Consider the following 18,588-nt stretch of genomic DNA (forward strand, 5'->3'; position numbering starts at 1 on the left):
GGGTACAGGGACTTCTTGCTGGTAGGTCTAGTTGCTTAGTTGTTCAAATTTTAGGTTGGCTCATTGTGTCTAGGGTCTTTTGTTGGATTTTCTTGCACTTTTCCTGATCTGCATATTTCCCACAAATGTTCCAGTTGCCATTTTGTGGAGCAGCTGAGGCAATACCCAATGGATGCAAAAAGGGTTACAAGTACAGTAAAGGGGTACAACCAAAGTGTATGTAAGGGAGTCAACAGTGGTGGTAAACAAGGGTTTAACAGTTAACAACAATTAAATTAACATAATTAACTTCAAGTGCATTAACCACTCTAACCACATAAACCAATGAACTTGTTCATAACAACATGACTGAGATATACCCTCAAACAAAATCAGACAACCCCAATTTCTGACTATGCTGAAAATTTGCTATTCAGGTTTGCTTGCTACTATCGATACAGCTCAGCATGTAACAGTGAGATAGTACAAGTCACAGTGGCAGATAAAAGGAGTAAGGTAGAAGAGGGTATGGTCTTGGAACAAGCCCCATGCCTCCCTTGTACTTCTGACTACACTGGGCAGAGAACAGGGCAGAAACTTGCCAAAGCCAGTTGACAGTGTTGTAGATGGGTAATGTGATTGGCTCTCACAATTAAGGGATGAATATTATATGTATATTCAGAGAAGTTTTATAGATGAATAGTATATTATTGTGGTATGTTCTCCCCATAACCCTCTTTCCCCTCCCCTTTGTATTGTTGTCACTGGATGGCCTTGGTAGCTGGGGCACTTGGGGGCAGGGCAGGCTTGTTACTAGGAGGCACAGCATGGCAACACCTGACTTCCCGTGAAGTTGCAAGAAAGTGATCTCCACCAATGGACAGCAGAGAAGAGTTGACTAACAAGACTGTGGGAGGGGCCATGGGTACAAAAGGCAGAGCATCCATTTTGTAGATGAGCACATGGCAGTTTAGTTCCATGGTCTCAGCGCTGTAAATTTTTCCTTATTCAGTCTTTTGCTGTATTTTTTAAGATTTAATAAACATTTTAAACTTTAAAAGTGAGAGTCATTTCTCCCAACCGATCATCTCTCCCTTGCTAGGCAAAGGAGTTATCGCCTTGTGCCCATCTAATAAAGAAAGGATAAAGAATAATATTATGTAATACTTCTAAATCCACATTTCTATGTTCACTTTGTGTTGTGAGTTTGTTTGGTTTTATGAGTTTTGTGGGTTGGGTTTTTCTATGGTGGTGGTTAGATTTTTTTTTTTTTTTTAAACATGGAGGGCTCCTCTACCTGAAGGATTAAGTTCTTATTAAGAACTGATTACACACACAAGATCCAGACTGAAAAAGCACATATGCACTCACTCTCTGAGTGAAAACCATGCCCCTTTTCTCTGAAAGCAATGTGTCCCCACAGACAGTTGGATGCAGCAAACAGTTAAGAATCATCTCTAACTTCAGTTTCAAGACACAGTCATTAGAGAGTTCTCAGTAACTTTGAAGAGGAATAACATCAATTTTGCTTTACTGCAGGTATGACACATCTAGGGGAGGCTCACCACAGAACAGCCTTCCACTCAGGGAGTCATCAGAACTTCATAACCACCATGCTGTGAAGTTGGAAGCTAAACAAACCATTCAAAATTCATGGCAAAGTATCTGTAAAACATTCTGAGGACACTCTCAACCCTCACGAAATTGGTGAGTTAACAGCAAATCCAGCAGACAGTTTGTTAATGTAGCTACTTTAAAGGAACCAGCCAGTCCTCAAGTTTGCCTGTGTTTGACGTATGCATGCCAACATTTAGCCCCTTGTGCTCCTGACTCCTATAATTTTCAATATATCACTGTTCCTTGTTCAAGAGCCACAGTTTCTTTTTATGAAGGCCATTAAATATGACAATGTACTACACTATGAATATGTTTCATTTGGGAAGGGAGAGATAATTACTTTGCAGGGTTCTCTGAAGGCCTGAACAATTGTGCTCATTTCACAGCTTAGTGATTCTTTAGAAGCATTAGAGAGTCCTGGAAATTAAATGACAATACTTATTAAATCGTCTTTATCTCATAGCCAATGAATTTTTCTTATGCCCTAGTATGAAAACAACCCTTATGGATGATCAAATTAAAAGAACTCAATAAAGAGTTCTGAGCAATTGAAAGATACATCTTTATTTTTTCCCCTTTCCCCCCTTCTAACATCTGAACTATTTTTACATTAGAGTCAAAAAGGAGTTCAGAGCTTACAAATTCATATAACTTCTGTTTGACTGCAGACATTATTCATATAACCTGACTCAGATTTCCAGTAAGAACCCCCTGTTACACAGGGCAGCCTAATGTGGAACAGGTCAGCTGCAAACACTGAATAAGTTTAATTCATGTGACATCACAAGAACAAACTGTTTAGTAGCATGTGGAGTCAAACCAGACTTTCTTGAAACTTCAGCATTCCAGCAGTCAGATGGATTCCTTGGGAGGGTTAAGCACTCTCTGGACAAATATGCCCCTGCAACAGACAGTCATGAGGACCAAAAGGGGCTGGAACAAAGCACCCTGTGATATAGATGGTGCCAAAAGGACAACAGCAAGTACTCACTGCAGAGCAGTACAGCAAATAAACACCAGAAGCTCTTGTTCCCTGGCATTACCAAAATGTTTGCAGTCTCCTTATACTTTTATTTACAAAGCAAAAGCTACAATCCTTGTATGCTTACGTTTACATAAGGTCTCTTTCAGAGCCAGGTAACTTCTCTCACATAATTTTTCTTCAGTTATCACTCGACAGGAAAAATAAATCCCCAGAAATATATCTTATTTTCTTTTAATTTGTCAGATTAATTCTTTTAATTTTGTCAGATTTGCCAGAACTTGCAGTTCTAGAGGCTGGCAATTTTGAGTGCAACTACTTCAGTAATTTACAGATATGGCAAGATTTTCCAAGTTGAGGCGTTGCTCTTTTTTACATGAATTATGGGAAATTATCACTGAAATTAAATCTATTTTGGCCATTGGGGTTAAGGCATACACGGAGAGGAGACAGAGGACAAACCTTCAATTCAAAGACTCATGAATTTCATTCAGCACAGCTTACCTTGTATTCTACTTTGAACCCTGAATCACAGAACCCAAAAATCACTTACAACAAATTCCTCATTAAAAGCCTGACTATTCCTTGAGCCAGCAGAGACTGCCTCTCTGAAATATCCAGTCTTGATTACTAAGCATTAAAAATGATAAAAACTCCACTCAATCAGATCCTGTTTTATCCAGAAATAACTTTTATTCATAAGGCTCTTTTTTCCAAACTTCAAATGTAATTTTAAAAAATTTCTCTACATTATTCCTCAAGTATTATAAAATTGCAATGATCATAAGTCTTTCTAATCTAGATGATAGTAGCAGACTTCCTCTTACTTAGCTGTAAATCTCTACCAGACATAAATCTAAATCCAGGTTAGCTCTGTGTGCTCTCTTTTGCATCTGTAATAATACAGAAGGTTCCTACTGAAAGAAATTAATCAGTTACCTTAGAACAGCATGAACATTCTGAGCTTTTCAACTTCAAATCTTTTATCAAAAGCAAGTTTAGAAGAAGAGCTTAAACTGAAACAGGTAATTATGAGATACTAAAGAAGTGGGGAGGGAGGGGCAAATACCCTTGCTTACAGTTCTCTCCTAATGATTCTGCTGGATTAAACTCATTTGAATTCCTTTAGACTCCCAATAATAGAGTTTCAAAAAAAAAAAAAAAATCTCTTCTCTGAAGCTCTGTGCCAGGAGTTATCTGTTTTTATGTCCCAGAAATAGGCTTGGCTTTTTGGCTAGAGGAACACGTTAGACACTAATGCACCTATGGCATGATGGATGTTCTTATCGATAAGGCTCTGATGTACAGTCAGAACTGCAGCACCTGTTGCATCCCAACTCACTGAAAATAGTGGCAATAAAGCATTCCCACGCAGCTAGTAATGACTCAGGTTATTAAGAATCAATACCATTGGTCATCAATACAGTTCAATTCCTTAAATCTTACCCAAAAGATCTGTCAGATTTCTAAACTAAAATAATTGTACAAATGGAGTAGGCCCATAGCTTAACACAAATCCACCGGAATGCGTCGTAAAGGCACTAGTGTATGAGAAAGCTTAGTCTTAGTATTGTGACTTCCTGGTTCCCAGCAATTAATTTCTCAAAGGACAGTGCTCTTTCATACCTTACCATTTATGGTTACAAAAGGCTTTGTAATAGGGGAATTAAGTTAGGAGTTCAGCCACAGCAAAGCAAACCCAGCAACGTACAGGAAAGAGAAAAAAAATCCGTTTCAGCTCTGAGCTCCACTACTATCCCAAGTCTGTCATGTAACAGACTTTTTCATCAGAGAAAGCAGCATTTCATCAAAAACTGTGAGTATATTTCTAGACAACTCTTTTCCTTGGGAGCATGTTATAGCTTTGTGTTTTTAAATGTACAGTGTTTTGGGAAGCAAAAGGCTTTCTATATCTGCAGCAGTATGGAGGACAGGGCAGATAACTTTTCTGTAGCATGCAGATTGAGTTCTCTCTTTTGTAACTGGATGCAATCTGATAATTCTTCACAACTGTTAGCAAAGGTAACAATAATATTTTCACAAATTAAGAGCCTGTAGCTCTTGTAAAACCATAGTTCTTATTTATTTTAATGGTAAATGCACTTTTGCTCTTAGAAGTTTCATGGCTTTGGGTGTTCAGTATTACTCTAGAGATCCTAAGGTGCTTACCTACCCCTAAGTTAGAGAGGAACCAGGCACACGAACTTCTGAAGACTTCCCATAAATCTGCTCCTAAACTGATTCCTTCTGTGCAGCTCTCTACAGCACAGAATCAAAGGAAAAAGTACCCCAGAAAGATTTCAGAACAGCTGAACGAAGCAAGTAACTGCTCTCTTTTTCTCCCCCATTTTTTTGTTTTCTAAGAATCACCATGCTTAAAAGCTAAGAGAATTAGTCTTAAACAACTGTGTGTGTTTTTAGACAATTAAAAATCTAACTTCTTTAATTCACTCTAGTGGTACATCTGGTAAACAGTTCAGTAATAAAGCAAAATTATACAGCGTATTTCATAAAATAAACAGTTGTATCATGTTACACAGTAAAAATATTGCTGTTTCGGGTTTCCAACACAACTGAATAAGAAATTTTTCTGTGCACTCTTCCACGAAGGCTCAGCATCACCTCATTCTGTAACATACAGTATTTGTGGTCCCACACACACAGAAAGCTTATTAAGTAATGAAAAAACTGATGTTCCCTGTCCACAGCACTTCCCCAGGACCAGCAAGAAATGCCTGTAACTACTAGAGACTGGGCAAAGGGAAAGAAAGTGCTAACAGAAATGCAGTTTTGACTACAGCCTGTTGTAAGTGGTGGGGCAGCAGATGAGAAAATGATGAACATAGGATTGAAACAGAAAGGAAGAATCTAAGCAGAGCTGAAGTACCCATGGAAACACAGATAAGCAAGTGTGAATGATCCAACTAACTCTACCTAGAGAGAGTCCTAAGTATGTAAATATGAGCACTATTCCAGTAACATAACTGGTACAGAGCTCATATTTATAAATCTAAAACTTTTACCTATTGGCTCTCACAAGAAGCATTTGGCCAACAAACTGTCACCAAGTACTGTGCTCCTATTACAAATCCAGCAAAGCTGGCAATTTTTATTTTATCTATACAAGGTGTTTTGACAATACAACCAGGTGGCTTAAGTTGGCATTTGACAGGGAAAACGAATGGCTGTTTTGCATGCAAAAGCAATAGAGGCCAACAGGTACAGGCCTGTTTAAAAAGTCCTCATCACTTTAGAGATGTGGATGACTTGCACCACTCTTCTTGTATGATGCTGTATTAGAACATGTTCATCTGAAAGCAATACAGAAATATTCCCTGAAGATTCACCATATAGTGTGGGATAAATCAGCTCAAAGAAAAACCAAACCACAAAACCACAACACTATCTCACTGTTAATACTTATTCCCAACTTAAATTCAATAGAGGGAATTACCAGCCTTTCTTCTGCAGGCAAGGTAAATTCATCAGTGCTACTTGTATCTTACCCAAATTAAGAGCAGTCTGGAATAGCTTGAGAGAGAGGTCCCATCTGAAGTCACACCACTGGAAACTCCTCAAAAGATGGGACAGTAGGAGGAGGTAGAGACTTCCTAACAATATCAAGTACCTCTCTAATTAAAATAGTGGACTATTTGAAACCTGAGAGGATGGCATCCCTAAAATTATCACTAGCAGCTACAAATGCAATTATTATACATCGAAAATGCACAGCTAATGTACTGTATAGTTTAACTGGATTGAAAAAGATTAGGTAGAGGGAATATTATCAAAACATTTGCAGTTTATAAATTCCTAATAGGTATGGAATGTATAAAATAATATTGCATAAAATCTGCAGTACAAAAATACATTTACATTTTCTCTTGAAGGCTGGACTAAGCCTTGCTTTGTACACTTCAGCATCTTCCAATTCAATTTTACTCAAGACTTCCTGGGCCAATCAAGTCTTCTGTAATGTTTAATTTTAAAATATTTAATGGTTTTGTCAGAGGAAACACTAAACCAGCTATTTCATTGCTCCTTCTAATATATACAGACAGAGCAAGGAGACAGAAGATACTTTTAATCAGAAAAAAAAAATTAACCTTTAAAACAATGAAGAAACTCCAAGTAAATATGTTTTTCTATATGTATGCAACTTTGCTTTGCCTTGACAGCCAGAAAATTAAGTATTTTCAGCATTAATTCACAGGAATGTTTATGTAAGAAAGAAAAAAAAAAAAAAGCACATGGGTTTCCTTTGCAGTCCGGTGTTTCCTCTTAAATTGTTCTGCACATGCATGAAATAATGTTACAGATTTTTCTGGTCTTGTACATTTGAAAGAAAAAAGAAAAAAAAGCACCAGAAAATGTATATTTCAGTTTTAGGGACCTCATTTACAGCTTATTTGCTACAGCAACACAACAATGATGTAAGCATCCCTGTTTTACATTGCCTGAAGACCTAGTTGGTTATTTTTTATGTCTATAAAAGCCCTCAGGGCGGTATTTTTAGACGAATCTTTCTTGTTAACATTCTCTGCATAATTTACATGTCCTTATTCCCTTTGGGGTGAAGCAGTTATCTGAACTGGGGAAACAAAAGCAAACAGCATCACTTAGCAGCCCTTGCAGAGAGCAAGGGTCAGGCAGTCTCTCTGGGGTCAGGATGGGGAACAACACTGCATTTATCCTCTGGGCCACTTCAGAAAAATTTCCTATTTACACATACAAGCTCCTTATGTGTCTTAAAGAGGTGGTCTGCTAGTTTTAGATTGTTAGGAGAATGAGTTTAGTGGTATATCCACTGCACGTGTGGCTGGCATACAAGCAGACTATGGCAATTTGCAAATTGAGATGCCTCTTACAGCACCACTGAATTATCTGTGATCATCAGAAAAACAATTCCTCTCAAAATGCTGTATGCAAAATTCACAGTGGATGTGGATGTTTTATTTAAAGTGGGCTTAAATATGAAAGTGGACAAAATTCAGTATTCTAAAAATAACTCGTTTAATTTCTAGGGACACCTAAAACCAGCCTTCTACTTTGATGATATCAAATACTACCAAATTCAAAATGTATTCTTAAAATCTGCAACTAACCACAAGTTTTGCTAAATGACCAAAGGAGTTTTACTGTCCACAGACATCTATATTTTTATTGCTAAGAGAACTAACATTCAGATGTTATAGCAGTAGGATGTTAATTTTCAAATACCTTTTTCCTTTGATCATTAAACAATCAAAGTAAGGCACTTTTACCAGGGAAAACCAGAAACAGCAGGAAAGGAAAGAAGATTCACAATATATTTCTAGTCATTCCTTTAAGAGCTGATGCTCATAGCTTTGAGGGCTGTTTCATCTTTCACCAAATTCAGCATGGTCCCCCACTTGCAGTCACACCACAGCTCTGCCAGCCTGTAGCAGCTGGAGAACGTCTGTTCACAGATAACCTGAAGAGCCTATTTGCTAACTTTGGTTTGTGCTTGTCTTACACTGTATATAAATCTAAGTCTGAACACAGGCGGATTTAGGCAGGCGCTATGCCATCCTGAAGGCCAGCCAGTAGGGATAAACACTGAAAAGTTGCACACACCTGAAACTAAAATCCTGAAAAAGCACTGCCTAAAGCTGTGCTCCACTGCCTTGTGTGCAGAACAGAAAGGAAAACTAATTTGGCATGACTCTCTTTTTTTTTTTTTTCTCCTTTTGCTCTGCTTTCCTCTCTTATCTCCAAAAAGGCCATACAAATCTTGCCAGTCTTGTCATTTCCATAAAAACAGCTTTTGCCATGTTTTCATGAAAAAACAAAGCTCCACATACCACCAATCACAGCTGTCAGTGCAGCAGATACTGGTGATGGGTTGAACTTGCAGTGAAAGTTCTGGACTATTTCTATAGAAAACTATACGTCACTCATAATGATTCAATGGCATATGGACTCATGGCAATAATTTTCAGATTCTCATCAACAAAACATGGATCATTTGAAATGCTTTTTGTCAAGGGAGTGGAGGGGCTAATACCAGTCAATTCTGAGCTCAGGTTTAGACAGCTCTGCCCAAGAGTTAGTTCTCCAGAGTCAGACACCAACACTCCTCGGACAGCAGGTTTGGAGCACCTCTGAATTGACAAGGCCAAGCAAACATGGAGAAGTCAGAAATCTCAAATGCTAGATTTTTAATTATTTCAGTTATTTCTAAATAAGAAAACACCATTTCAAACTACTCCAGAAGAAAACACATAATGTATAAAGGTTTCTGCTCTGGGAAGGTTTTCCCTTCATGCAGCCTTTACCAATATACAGCAAAACAACTCTAACTTTAGAGAAGCAGTAACATAAACTGAATTAAGTCTGAGAACAACTGGAATGTTAACAGAATTCTCCCCAGAAGTTACCAGCTTTTCCTACCTTGTCTCCTGGCTTACACACACACACACACTTCTTAAGGTACTACACGGTAAATTTAAACAGTAAAAGGAGAGTCTAACAATAACAAAAAAACACAGCAAGTTTGGTTGGAGTTTTTTAGTTCTAGTTTTTGCAAAAATGGGGCTGTTCTGCCACCTATTATATTATATTTCAGAAACCTGTTATATAACTTCAATGACTGTCATATTTTCTTTTCCTTTCTGTATTTTATTTTGTACCAAAAAGAGGTTGTTCAAGTTTCACAACTCTAAATCATGCTGGGAAAGAAGTTGGTGACTGCACAAAAGCGAGGGGAGACAAGAGCGCTATGCCTCGGACTGGGAATGGTTGCATGCTCCGTGATGATGTACTTTTTTATTGGGATCACCATTGTGCCATTTTACACTAAGAGGTAATAAAAGCCATTTGTTTATGAAACAAAGCTATTCTCTTTCCTGTAGCATCATATACAATAATTAAAACAGTGATAAAATATACATAAGTACATTCTACAAGAGACAAAGTGCTCTCAAAGAGCTCATAAGGATTTAAACAGAAGAGGAAGAAAGTGTGCCAAGAATTCATCAGGCATAACTGAGCACAAAAAAGAGGGAAATTAATCTCCTCAGGGCTAAACAAAACAGACTAAATCAAAACATTTGCTGTAGAATCAAAATGCCAACCATGTTTATCAAATCTTGACAATGAAAAGCCAAGTCTTGCATAAATAGAAACAGTTAAAAAAAAGCTATTTCATGGGCAGGAGAGAGTCTTGTTTAATAATGTTGTCTTGAGCAACAGAAGTCATGGTAAAATTGTTCACTCAAGAATCTGTTACCTTACTTCCAAATTAACCATCATAAGAAATGAGCACCTTCAACAACCCAGTGTGCCACACCAAATATTACAGAACATAACGAACACTGAAGGAGCTACTTATGCCCACCCTTTTATTTAATTTTGCAAGTTCTGCCTACACACACAAAATCAAATTGCAAAATATCAAAGTAACAAGGCAAGGACTGCAGCCCACTTTCATATTTCAAGATCATGAGAGAGAAAGCAAGGACATCCACCTCATTCTTCTTGCTAGAGCACCTTTAATCTCAAAACTATTTGAAATACATTCTCTTTAAAACAGAGTAATTCACATATTTATTTTTCTGCCTCCAGAGTACATTGCAGAAGATGGATATATGTATCAAGAGTAGTTTCACAAGAACTGGAGTGAGACTGTTTCTCAACTTTCTCTGACACCAAAGTATACTTCTGTGAGCAAAGTTTAATGTGTTATCAATAACAGAAAAGTAACTCTGGAGAAAAACAGATAAGCAACAGTAAAAATTAATATTTTCCAGACAAAATCCTGCTACTTCTTTATGTAAGAGGCCCACGTAATAAAGAAAAGTGGGGAAAACAGATCTGAGTTCTGAGACTTATTGAATAAAATCAGTCAAAAATATTTCTGGGACATGAAGTGTACTGAATTCCAGGTATTTACTACCAAATTTTAAAAGCAATAGCAATATTTCTTTCTTGAATAACATGAAGCCAGTTACAGATGGGGAGGTCAGAATCTAACTGAAAACCACAGAATGCATAAAAAACAACAACAAAACTGTTTTCCTCAACTTACTCACTACAGCAGACCTTCTCCAGATGTAGCAACAGATTCAGGGTGGGCACAGTTTATTCACAGCAGGATGGAGCAGCTATGAACTCCAGCCAAGCCAGCACACATAGATGTGTTTTCACATGCAACTCACAACAGATGCTTCTGATGAGCTTCAAAGGAATACCTTTTGTTTTGTTTTTGTAGTGTTTGGACAACAGAAACTGTGTGCAAGGTACTCAAAGCCAACATCAAGGACAAAGTTTTCTGCCCAAATAGCAAAGGCCCAGAGGATGAGGAAATCTTTCCTTATCCTTGTCTACAAGTGTGGGTTAATCTGACAGCCTCAGGACAGGAGGTTATGCTCTACCAGACTGAAGATACACTGGAAAGAAATCCTAAGGTACTTACAACACAGATTGCATACTCATTCTTTGCTACATCTAAAACGCCTTTAAGGGGAGGGGCTGATAGTTTTTAAACCAAGCAGCACAGTAACAGCAGGAGTAACTCATCTTTTACATGTTATTGTCTGAGCTTACACCAAGGCAATTTTAAAACATTCCAGAAACTACAGTTTATTTTCTTTTAAATATTGCATTAAATATTAAGTTAATACTTTTAAAGGAATTACAGCAATACGAATATAGAACACCTATGAACATTTTAAAATATGAAAGCCTCTCAGTTGAAGACCCATTTTAACAAATGGATTATAAACTGTGGCTTGCTCACTTCCTTGTTGAATGAGGAGAGACATAAAGTTTAAAACTATCCAAAGTAAGAGAACAAATCCCAATTTTACTTGGTTTTTAAGTGTATATTATGAAGCAGGGAATAAAGAAGGAGAAAATTGCAACATGATGCACATTTTAGACAGAACAAATAAACAAATCAGTGAAAATTGAGATCTTGGATGCCCAAGACTGAAGTACTTTAAGAATCCAGAACAAACATGCTGAGATTACAAGTGCAAAGTATTTATATAGATCAGAGCTTCCCCCAGTGCAAACCCAATAGCATAAAATACTTAAGCTGAAGAGAATTTTTCTAGCTAATACCTGTCTTTATAATGACTGTCTCAGGGAAAGCTACATACAATGAATGAGCAAACAGAAATTACTGACCATAGATGGAAACAAGAGCCTTGTTCACTGCAAGGGGAGGCAACTTCTTGATGTCCTGTCTAATTGTACTAATGCAAGTAAAATTTTCAGGTCAGGAACCATCCCCGCTTTTCCCTTGGCCAGGTTCCAGTTTAGTATATTGAAGCATTATTATATACACAAAATAATACTGCAGAAAAAGTTTATGAACAACAAACCAAAAAATTACTGCTTCAAACTCTATTTCCACTGAAATCTAAGTAACTCTGAATTATTACTACAAGTCAAAATAGTTTTGTTTTACAAAGACAAATAGGAAGCCTCCAACAGCCATGCTTGTATTTTTCTACTACTTACAACCAGAGATGTACAGTGAAACAACTTCATTCTTGTGCACACTGACAAGCCAGTGTGAATTTCTGCACAACGAACACTTTCCTGCTGTGGTAGTGCCTAGAAGCTCTGTTAGGAACTGGAGTTTGGCACTGTAATAATGAAGTGACAGTGCCAAAGACTGCAGGGTTTTTTTCAGCATGCATGTTATTGATTTCCAACAACATAACTCCAATCTGTAAATCTGAAGACCGGGGGCATAGACTGATGGAAACAGGGAAGGGGGGCCTGGTAAATGGGCATAACGAAACCAAGACAATGTCCAGGGATGCCAAACCACAGAGGATTTTTTCAGTAAGAGCATGATTTTTTCCCTCAGTCTGACTTAACTAAAAACTTTGTATTGGAGTATTGTTATAATGAATCACTTTGATTTCTTATTTCAGTGCTCATACGTCCCAGACAAGTTGGAGAACTCTAAAGAAGTTAAGGCACGAATAGAAATAATTGCAAGCAATTTCAAAAAATACCAGACTTTCCCATGTTACTATGACCCAGGAGGAACACAGACCAACGTCATTTTAAGCAGACTTTATCCCGCAAAAGCTCTCCTCTTTGCTTTCCTCTGGCCTACACTCATGTTTACTGGTGGATGTCTGATTGTTTTTCTGGTAAAAATTAGTCAGTATGTTTCTGTTCTTTCTGCTTGGCAGTAAAAAATACATATCTAGCATAGATTGTTGGAAGATATTAAGATGCATTTGTTCTGCCTGTCTTACTGGCATTTTGTGACTCAATATACCAGGTGTCAATTCAAGGGCAGGCATTCCAAAATATTGAATAGCAACCGCTATGGATGGAAATCCATTACACAAGGACAAAATATAAAACTGATTCCCAGGGATGCGTGAAAATACACACAGACTTAGTTACTCTCTATTGTTTCCTTGGGCTTTAGAAGGTAGAGCTGCTTTACAAAGTTATAATGCACATTTACTACTAAACTCTTCTTCCACATTTTAGATGGGGTGCTAATTTTCTGCCTGGTTGGTGCCACATCCGTATACATCATCACTGGCAGACACACCCTTTATACCCTCTACACCAATATGGTATGTTCTCATGGCATACACATCTGTTGAGAAAAATAGCTTTGTTATCATGCAAAAAGGTGTATTTTTTTATCATGGATCTCTCTGCTTTTGGGAAAGGGAAGGGAGAAAGCCCCTCAAAACAAAAATACAGAGACTTTAAAAAATTTGCACTCTAATCATCTGACACCAATTGTATATCTAGAAATATACGCAGAAATTACAGGGTATGGTAAAGAAGCCTATACTAAAAGTATATTTTTCTATTTAACTCAAATCTTAGCCTTGCCTTATTTGAGACATGTGTGCCACTCAGGGAAGGCTAGGCTGCCATTTGCATAGATTATCAAACTGATACAAAAAGAAAGGTATGATATAAAGAATGTAGTGTCCTGGTTCTGGATAAGACAGGTTTAATTTCTCCAGGAGCCAGGAGGGGGCATGGCCAGGACCCAGAGCTTACTCTGTAGCACCTCACCTCCTTTTCTAAGAACTGGCTGCCTGCCAGCTCAGTTAGCAGGCAGAGAGAATGGTTGGGTATTGTCGGGGGTGTGAACTTGGGTGCAAATCGTTTCTTGTACACTCTTTATTAGTATTGTTGCTGTTACTGTTCGTTGTCTATTCATTGCCGTTTCCAGTAAATTGTTCTTACCGCAGCCCATGATCTTTGCCTTATGTGCCTCCAGTTCTCCTCTCCAGATCATCAAAGTTGGGAAGAGGAGAGGGGAGCGAGCAAGCAACTCATGCTTTGCAGTGTTTCCAATTGAGGAATACCATTCTTAAACCATAACAAGTAAAATGCATCTGTGATGTCTTAATAAATACAGCAAGCCAAAGTAACCACAGAAGTTTACATGCCTAGTATCAAGATATTTCACAAAAGAGATATATTTGTTTCCAGAGTCAGGACTTCTAGGAATGCTCTGATGCACAAAGAGAGACTTTCTCCTTTATCTGAAAAGAACTGTTTCTCTCAGCCAAATTTCAAATTGCCATTGGACACAGGTGGAACATGAGATAACTTCCTGCAAACTGCATTTGACTGTCATCTGGGACAAAACTGGTACAAGCTTTTTCACCACACAGTTGAACCAGTAGGAGCTATCATTCACAGGAAGTTTCAGGGCTTAGATACAAATTTAATTACATTACACTTCAATTATTCTCATTAATGTGGTACAATTCTGTATTATTTATCGTAAGAAAGGCTGAACTATTAACCCCATAGATGAATTCTCCAACATTACTAACAAAACAATGTCAGAGTTTGCTTTCCACTATGATCAGCAAATGAAAGGAAGTGACTGCTAAAGTATTTTTTAAAAGCTAACTCCCAAAAATTAATATAGGAGAACTATGTCCACAAGGAGGAAAGTAAATCCTCACACAATACTTTTGTGACATGCATCAGAAGTTGTGTGTATTTACAACTCAAACCTCTTTCATTCCAGGAAAGTTCAGCTGGCACAGGTACAGATGGTTTGGGTGACCAAACTGGATGGGAAGGGAAAAAGAACCTGCTTTGTTAGTTCATAAAAAGCTGAGGCAGAAGTGAGGTAAGCAGTTTTAAAAAGACTCTCCAGATTGCAAAGTAGAACTTGCTCATGACTGCACTCAGTCCAACAAATTTGTAACCCATCCCTTTGCTGCCCTCCCAGCTCAGCAGAGATTGATGAAGGCTGGATGTTGCTGGCAGACCTTGTGGCTTCACTCATTCAGCAGTTAGTGACTTGCGTTTGAAGAGCAGAAATTTGTGATCTTGCTGAGCTCAGAACTCAGCATGAAACATGAAGACCAGGAGTAACTGCTCTCAAATGTGCCCTTGGCTTCCCAAGGCCACACCCTACAGCCATATCCTCCTCACCTCCCTAATTACAGTTATCCCTCTTAGTAGCAGATGAAAATTTATTCAGAATGCAACCTGAATAACAGACCTCCAGACTTACCTCTGCCAAAATAAAGCGAGACAATTGTTACATAAAAATGGTTATTTCCCTCCAACTCATACCCATTGCAAGTACCTGAAGAAAAACCTTCCACAAATTCTTTCCTCTAGCAAAGTAAAATCTCCTATTTGGACAAGAAATATTCCAAGTAAAAACAGCTGTGCAGAGGGAAAAATCACACACAAATTGGGAAACTCCATTTTTCTGGATTTTTGCCAAACACAGCTTCCTCTTTTGTTTGAAATGGGATGCTAATGTGAAAAGCCAAATAATCTATTGCAGAAAACAAAATGTATAGACGCCACAGAAGACTCTTCTTGTTTTTAAATAATGCTTTGCTGATGTGTAGAGTGCTGGTTATTTTCTACATCTTTGAAATATCAAAGTCAGATATTCTTTTTCCTTCACACATTCACTTAACTTCAAAACTACTTGTTTTACCAGTGTATGAGGTTGATGAATTACTCTTTTGAACCTCTCAATTTTTCTATTATTTTTTCATCTACAAAAGTAGATAAAATAATTCACTACACTGAAGTTTTAATAACACACTCTATGCTCCTTACAAGCACACAAGAGGCAATATAACCTTTGGAGGGGTTCCTGTTTGGTTGGGGTTTTTTTCATATTATTGGATTATACCATAAAGTCAATCAGATTAAAAACGCTGTTTTTCTGAGATCCAGAAAAACACCTTCTATGAGAATAGCTTCCATACAAGCAGTGACCACTGCACTTACATAACTCACTTTCTTAAGGCAGAGTAGATGATCAAGGTATATATTAAGCATTAAAACTCCTGTGAGCAGAAAGAAAGCAGCAGCACAAGCAGCTGAAGATTAAATTCATCCTTGAAATCTGTTTGACTATACATCATTTTCACCAGCATTGATGCTGAGACCACAGAAATAGTGCTTGAGCTGACTGGAAATTATAAGGAGCACAGGAAGAACTTGGATAGATTTTTATACCCTGATGAATACTTTAGTTGTACAGGCCCTTTATATATCTATATGAGTAATAGTGTTTTCCTGAAACTATTACAAGTCCCATTATTCAAGTGCAGAGCACGCTCACAAGTAGTTTTTCTTCTTGATGCCAAATAAGATTTGGTCATGGTGATTGCGTTGGAAGATGAAAAAGGACAAAAGTTACAGCAGTATTATTGAGGAAACTAGCATTCCTCCTAGGCCAAAAAAAAGAAGCCCCAAAATCCACCACCAAGAAAACAATTGCAAAAGTTTGTTAAAAGAAGCTAGTTTTCTGGATTAGATTCAGATTTCATCAGCTTGAAATAAGATAATGTTTCACCAAATTTGATGAGGCAGCAACAATGGGAGCTGAAGAAGAATCTGCACTAACTTGCTGAGAAGCCATCTGTGAATCATCAGCATGTCCTTGCTGTGCCTAAACAATAGCAGGTACCTTCTGACTACCTCTGACAATTTTGAGTTCAGTATTCTGCTAATTTGTGCTATTTTATTACCTGGTCCTCAAAGCAGCAACAGGGCAGATATCATCGAGAAGGTGTCAATCCTCAGAGATTGCTCACTTGTATAAACCCATGGCACTAGACAAAATGCCTTCCAACTGAGTAACTGGAACTTTGTGCTAATTTTTTGGTTTAGGGGATTTGAAGGGGGCAAGGGAAGAGTTTGGTTAGTTTATTGGTTTTTAGTTTTTTATTTCTTTGGGGGTTTTTGTTTGGGCTTTTTTAAATAAGGAAATGAGGAAAAACTTTAACAATTTAGGGTCTCTATTCACTGTTCAGAAGCCACACAAAATAATTCAGATATATTACTTTCGGTAATTTTGATAATAGAAAGAAAATAGTATTTATAGTTAACTATGTTAACTCCAAATTTAAAAGCTGGGTTGAAGTTACAAAAATTCCTGTATTTCCACTAATACAGGAAAAATAATTCTAAGGATTGATTGGAGGCAGTTACCCTTTGTAAGACAGTAGGGATTGTTCAGCCGTGAGAAGCGGAACCCTTAGAGGGGAGAACTTAAGACTCCCTTTCAGCACCTAACAGGGCTCTCAGAGAGCTGGATAGGGCACGGTTGGAAAAGTGCCTGAAGTGACAGGACAAGGGGGAATGGCTTCCTACTGCCAGAGGGCACAGTTACACGGGAGACTGGGAAGAAATTCCTCCCTGTGAGGGTGGGGAGGAACTGGCACAGCATGCCCAGAGAAGCTGTGGCTGCCCCTGGACCCCTGGAAGTGTCCATGGCCAGGCTGGACAAGGCTTGGAGCAATTTGGTCTAGTGGAAGGTGTCCCAGCCCAAGGCAGAGGGGTTGGAATGAGATGATCTTGAAGGTACTTCTAACCAAAACTGCTCTGAGATTCTACTTCTTACCTCTTCTAATTCCAGGCAGATTTTCAGAAAGTCCCAGCATGCTAAATAGGTTAATCTGCAAGTGAGTATTCTTGCAGTATACTTCGGAGCAGATTAACTGGCCTGAGAATAGGACAACATTGCCCAAGTAACTGTAACACTCCTGGCACTTTCTACTCTGTGATGTTTTAACATGCCACACTCAGGAGCCTTTTTCAGAATACACTGCCAGTATCCATTAAGTAAATGCTCAGCACAAGCTTAGGAAATTATTTACTACACGAGGTGGCTTTATTCCTCCCAAAATGGCTACCCCAGTATTTTCTGAACAACTTCAGTTCTCTTTCTGTATTTTCTGAAGGAATACAGTTCTTTTAAGAATGCCCTACTGACTCTGCTTTATGCACAGGACATCTATGCTTTGGTCTCAGTGTAGCAGACTAGTGTACACTAGTGTAGTGTATTAGAAGATTGGGTCTGTCACAGGAGGAGATGAAAAAAGTGAAGTGAAATTTTGGCTCAGACATGAGCTGCTTATGTAAGCTGCTCAGAGTGCTGCGCCTCAGCCTGCAGCATTCCAAGCACCAGCTCAGGAAAAGCCATCCCTTTTACAACACAGTGAGGAGAAATAATGGTGTCAACTGTGCTGTTATTGCTGACTTCAGCAGAAGCCTCAAGTACTTAACTGACTCACAGGTAACTTCCTGACTCTGTGGCAGCTTCAGGCCAGGGCTGCTGTGATACCTCATTTTGAGCATAGGTCAAGAAGGTATTGAATGCAAGTGATCAAATCCCAATCTTTGGCACATCTACTTCCAAGAAGTCACACGATAAAGTAGTTTCTGAAATCTAGTTTGGTCTTTTTAACAGATAAAGTATCAGCTGCTTTTCCAGGGCATTAAAATATGCACTAGTATATTTAAATATATAACATATATAACTACAACTAGAGAAAAATTGCAAATAGAAGATCACACTGAACTGGTGAGGCAATCTTGAGAACAGGATTTAAGGCAATGGAATCCATAAACTGCAGGGATATCACACTATTAGTCGCATAAGTAAGGCTTAATATAAGAGGATAAAAAACCAGATGCTTCACCAGTAGATACTAATACAACTAAACATAAAGAGTGTTTGCAACATTCTTAAATTACAGGCTGTTGAA

The 18,588-nt window shown here is 38.1% G+C and overlaps 2 protein-coding genes across 3 annotated transcripts in view; one reads left to right on the forward strand and one right to left on the reverse strand.

The window, feature by feature from the left end:
* Positions 1 to 18,588, reverse strand: part of KCNIP1 (potassium voltage-gated channel interacting protein 1) — a 338,371-nt gene that overhangs the window by 306,734 nt on the left and 13,049 nt on the right. The gene's annotated exons all lie outside the window — the stretch shown is intronic.
* KCNMB1 (potassium calcium-activated channel subfamily M regulatory beta subunit 1) lies at positions 4,127 to 13,790 on the forward strand. Its single transcript, XM_002187697.6, has 4 exons — positions 4,127 to 4,394; positions 9,239 to 9,404; positions 10,812 to 11,007; positions 12,490 to 13,790. The coding sequence occupies exons 2-4, from the start codon at positions 9,268 to 9,270 to the stop codon at positions 12,757 to 12,759; spliced, it is 603 nt and encodes a 200-aa protein (XP_002187733.1). The 5' UTR covers positions 4,127 to 4,394; positions 9,239 to 9,267; the 3' UTR covers positions 12,760 to 13,790.

This window comes from Taeniopygia guttata, chromosome 13 (assembly GCF_048771995.1).
Source record: "Taeniopygia guttata chromosome 13, bTaeGut7.mat, whole genome shotgun sequence".
Classification (NCBI taxonomy): domain Eukaryota; kingdom Metazoa; phylum Chordata; class Aves; order Passeriformes; family Estrildidae; genus Taeniopygia; species Taeniopygia guttata.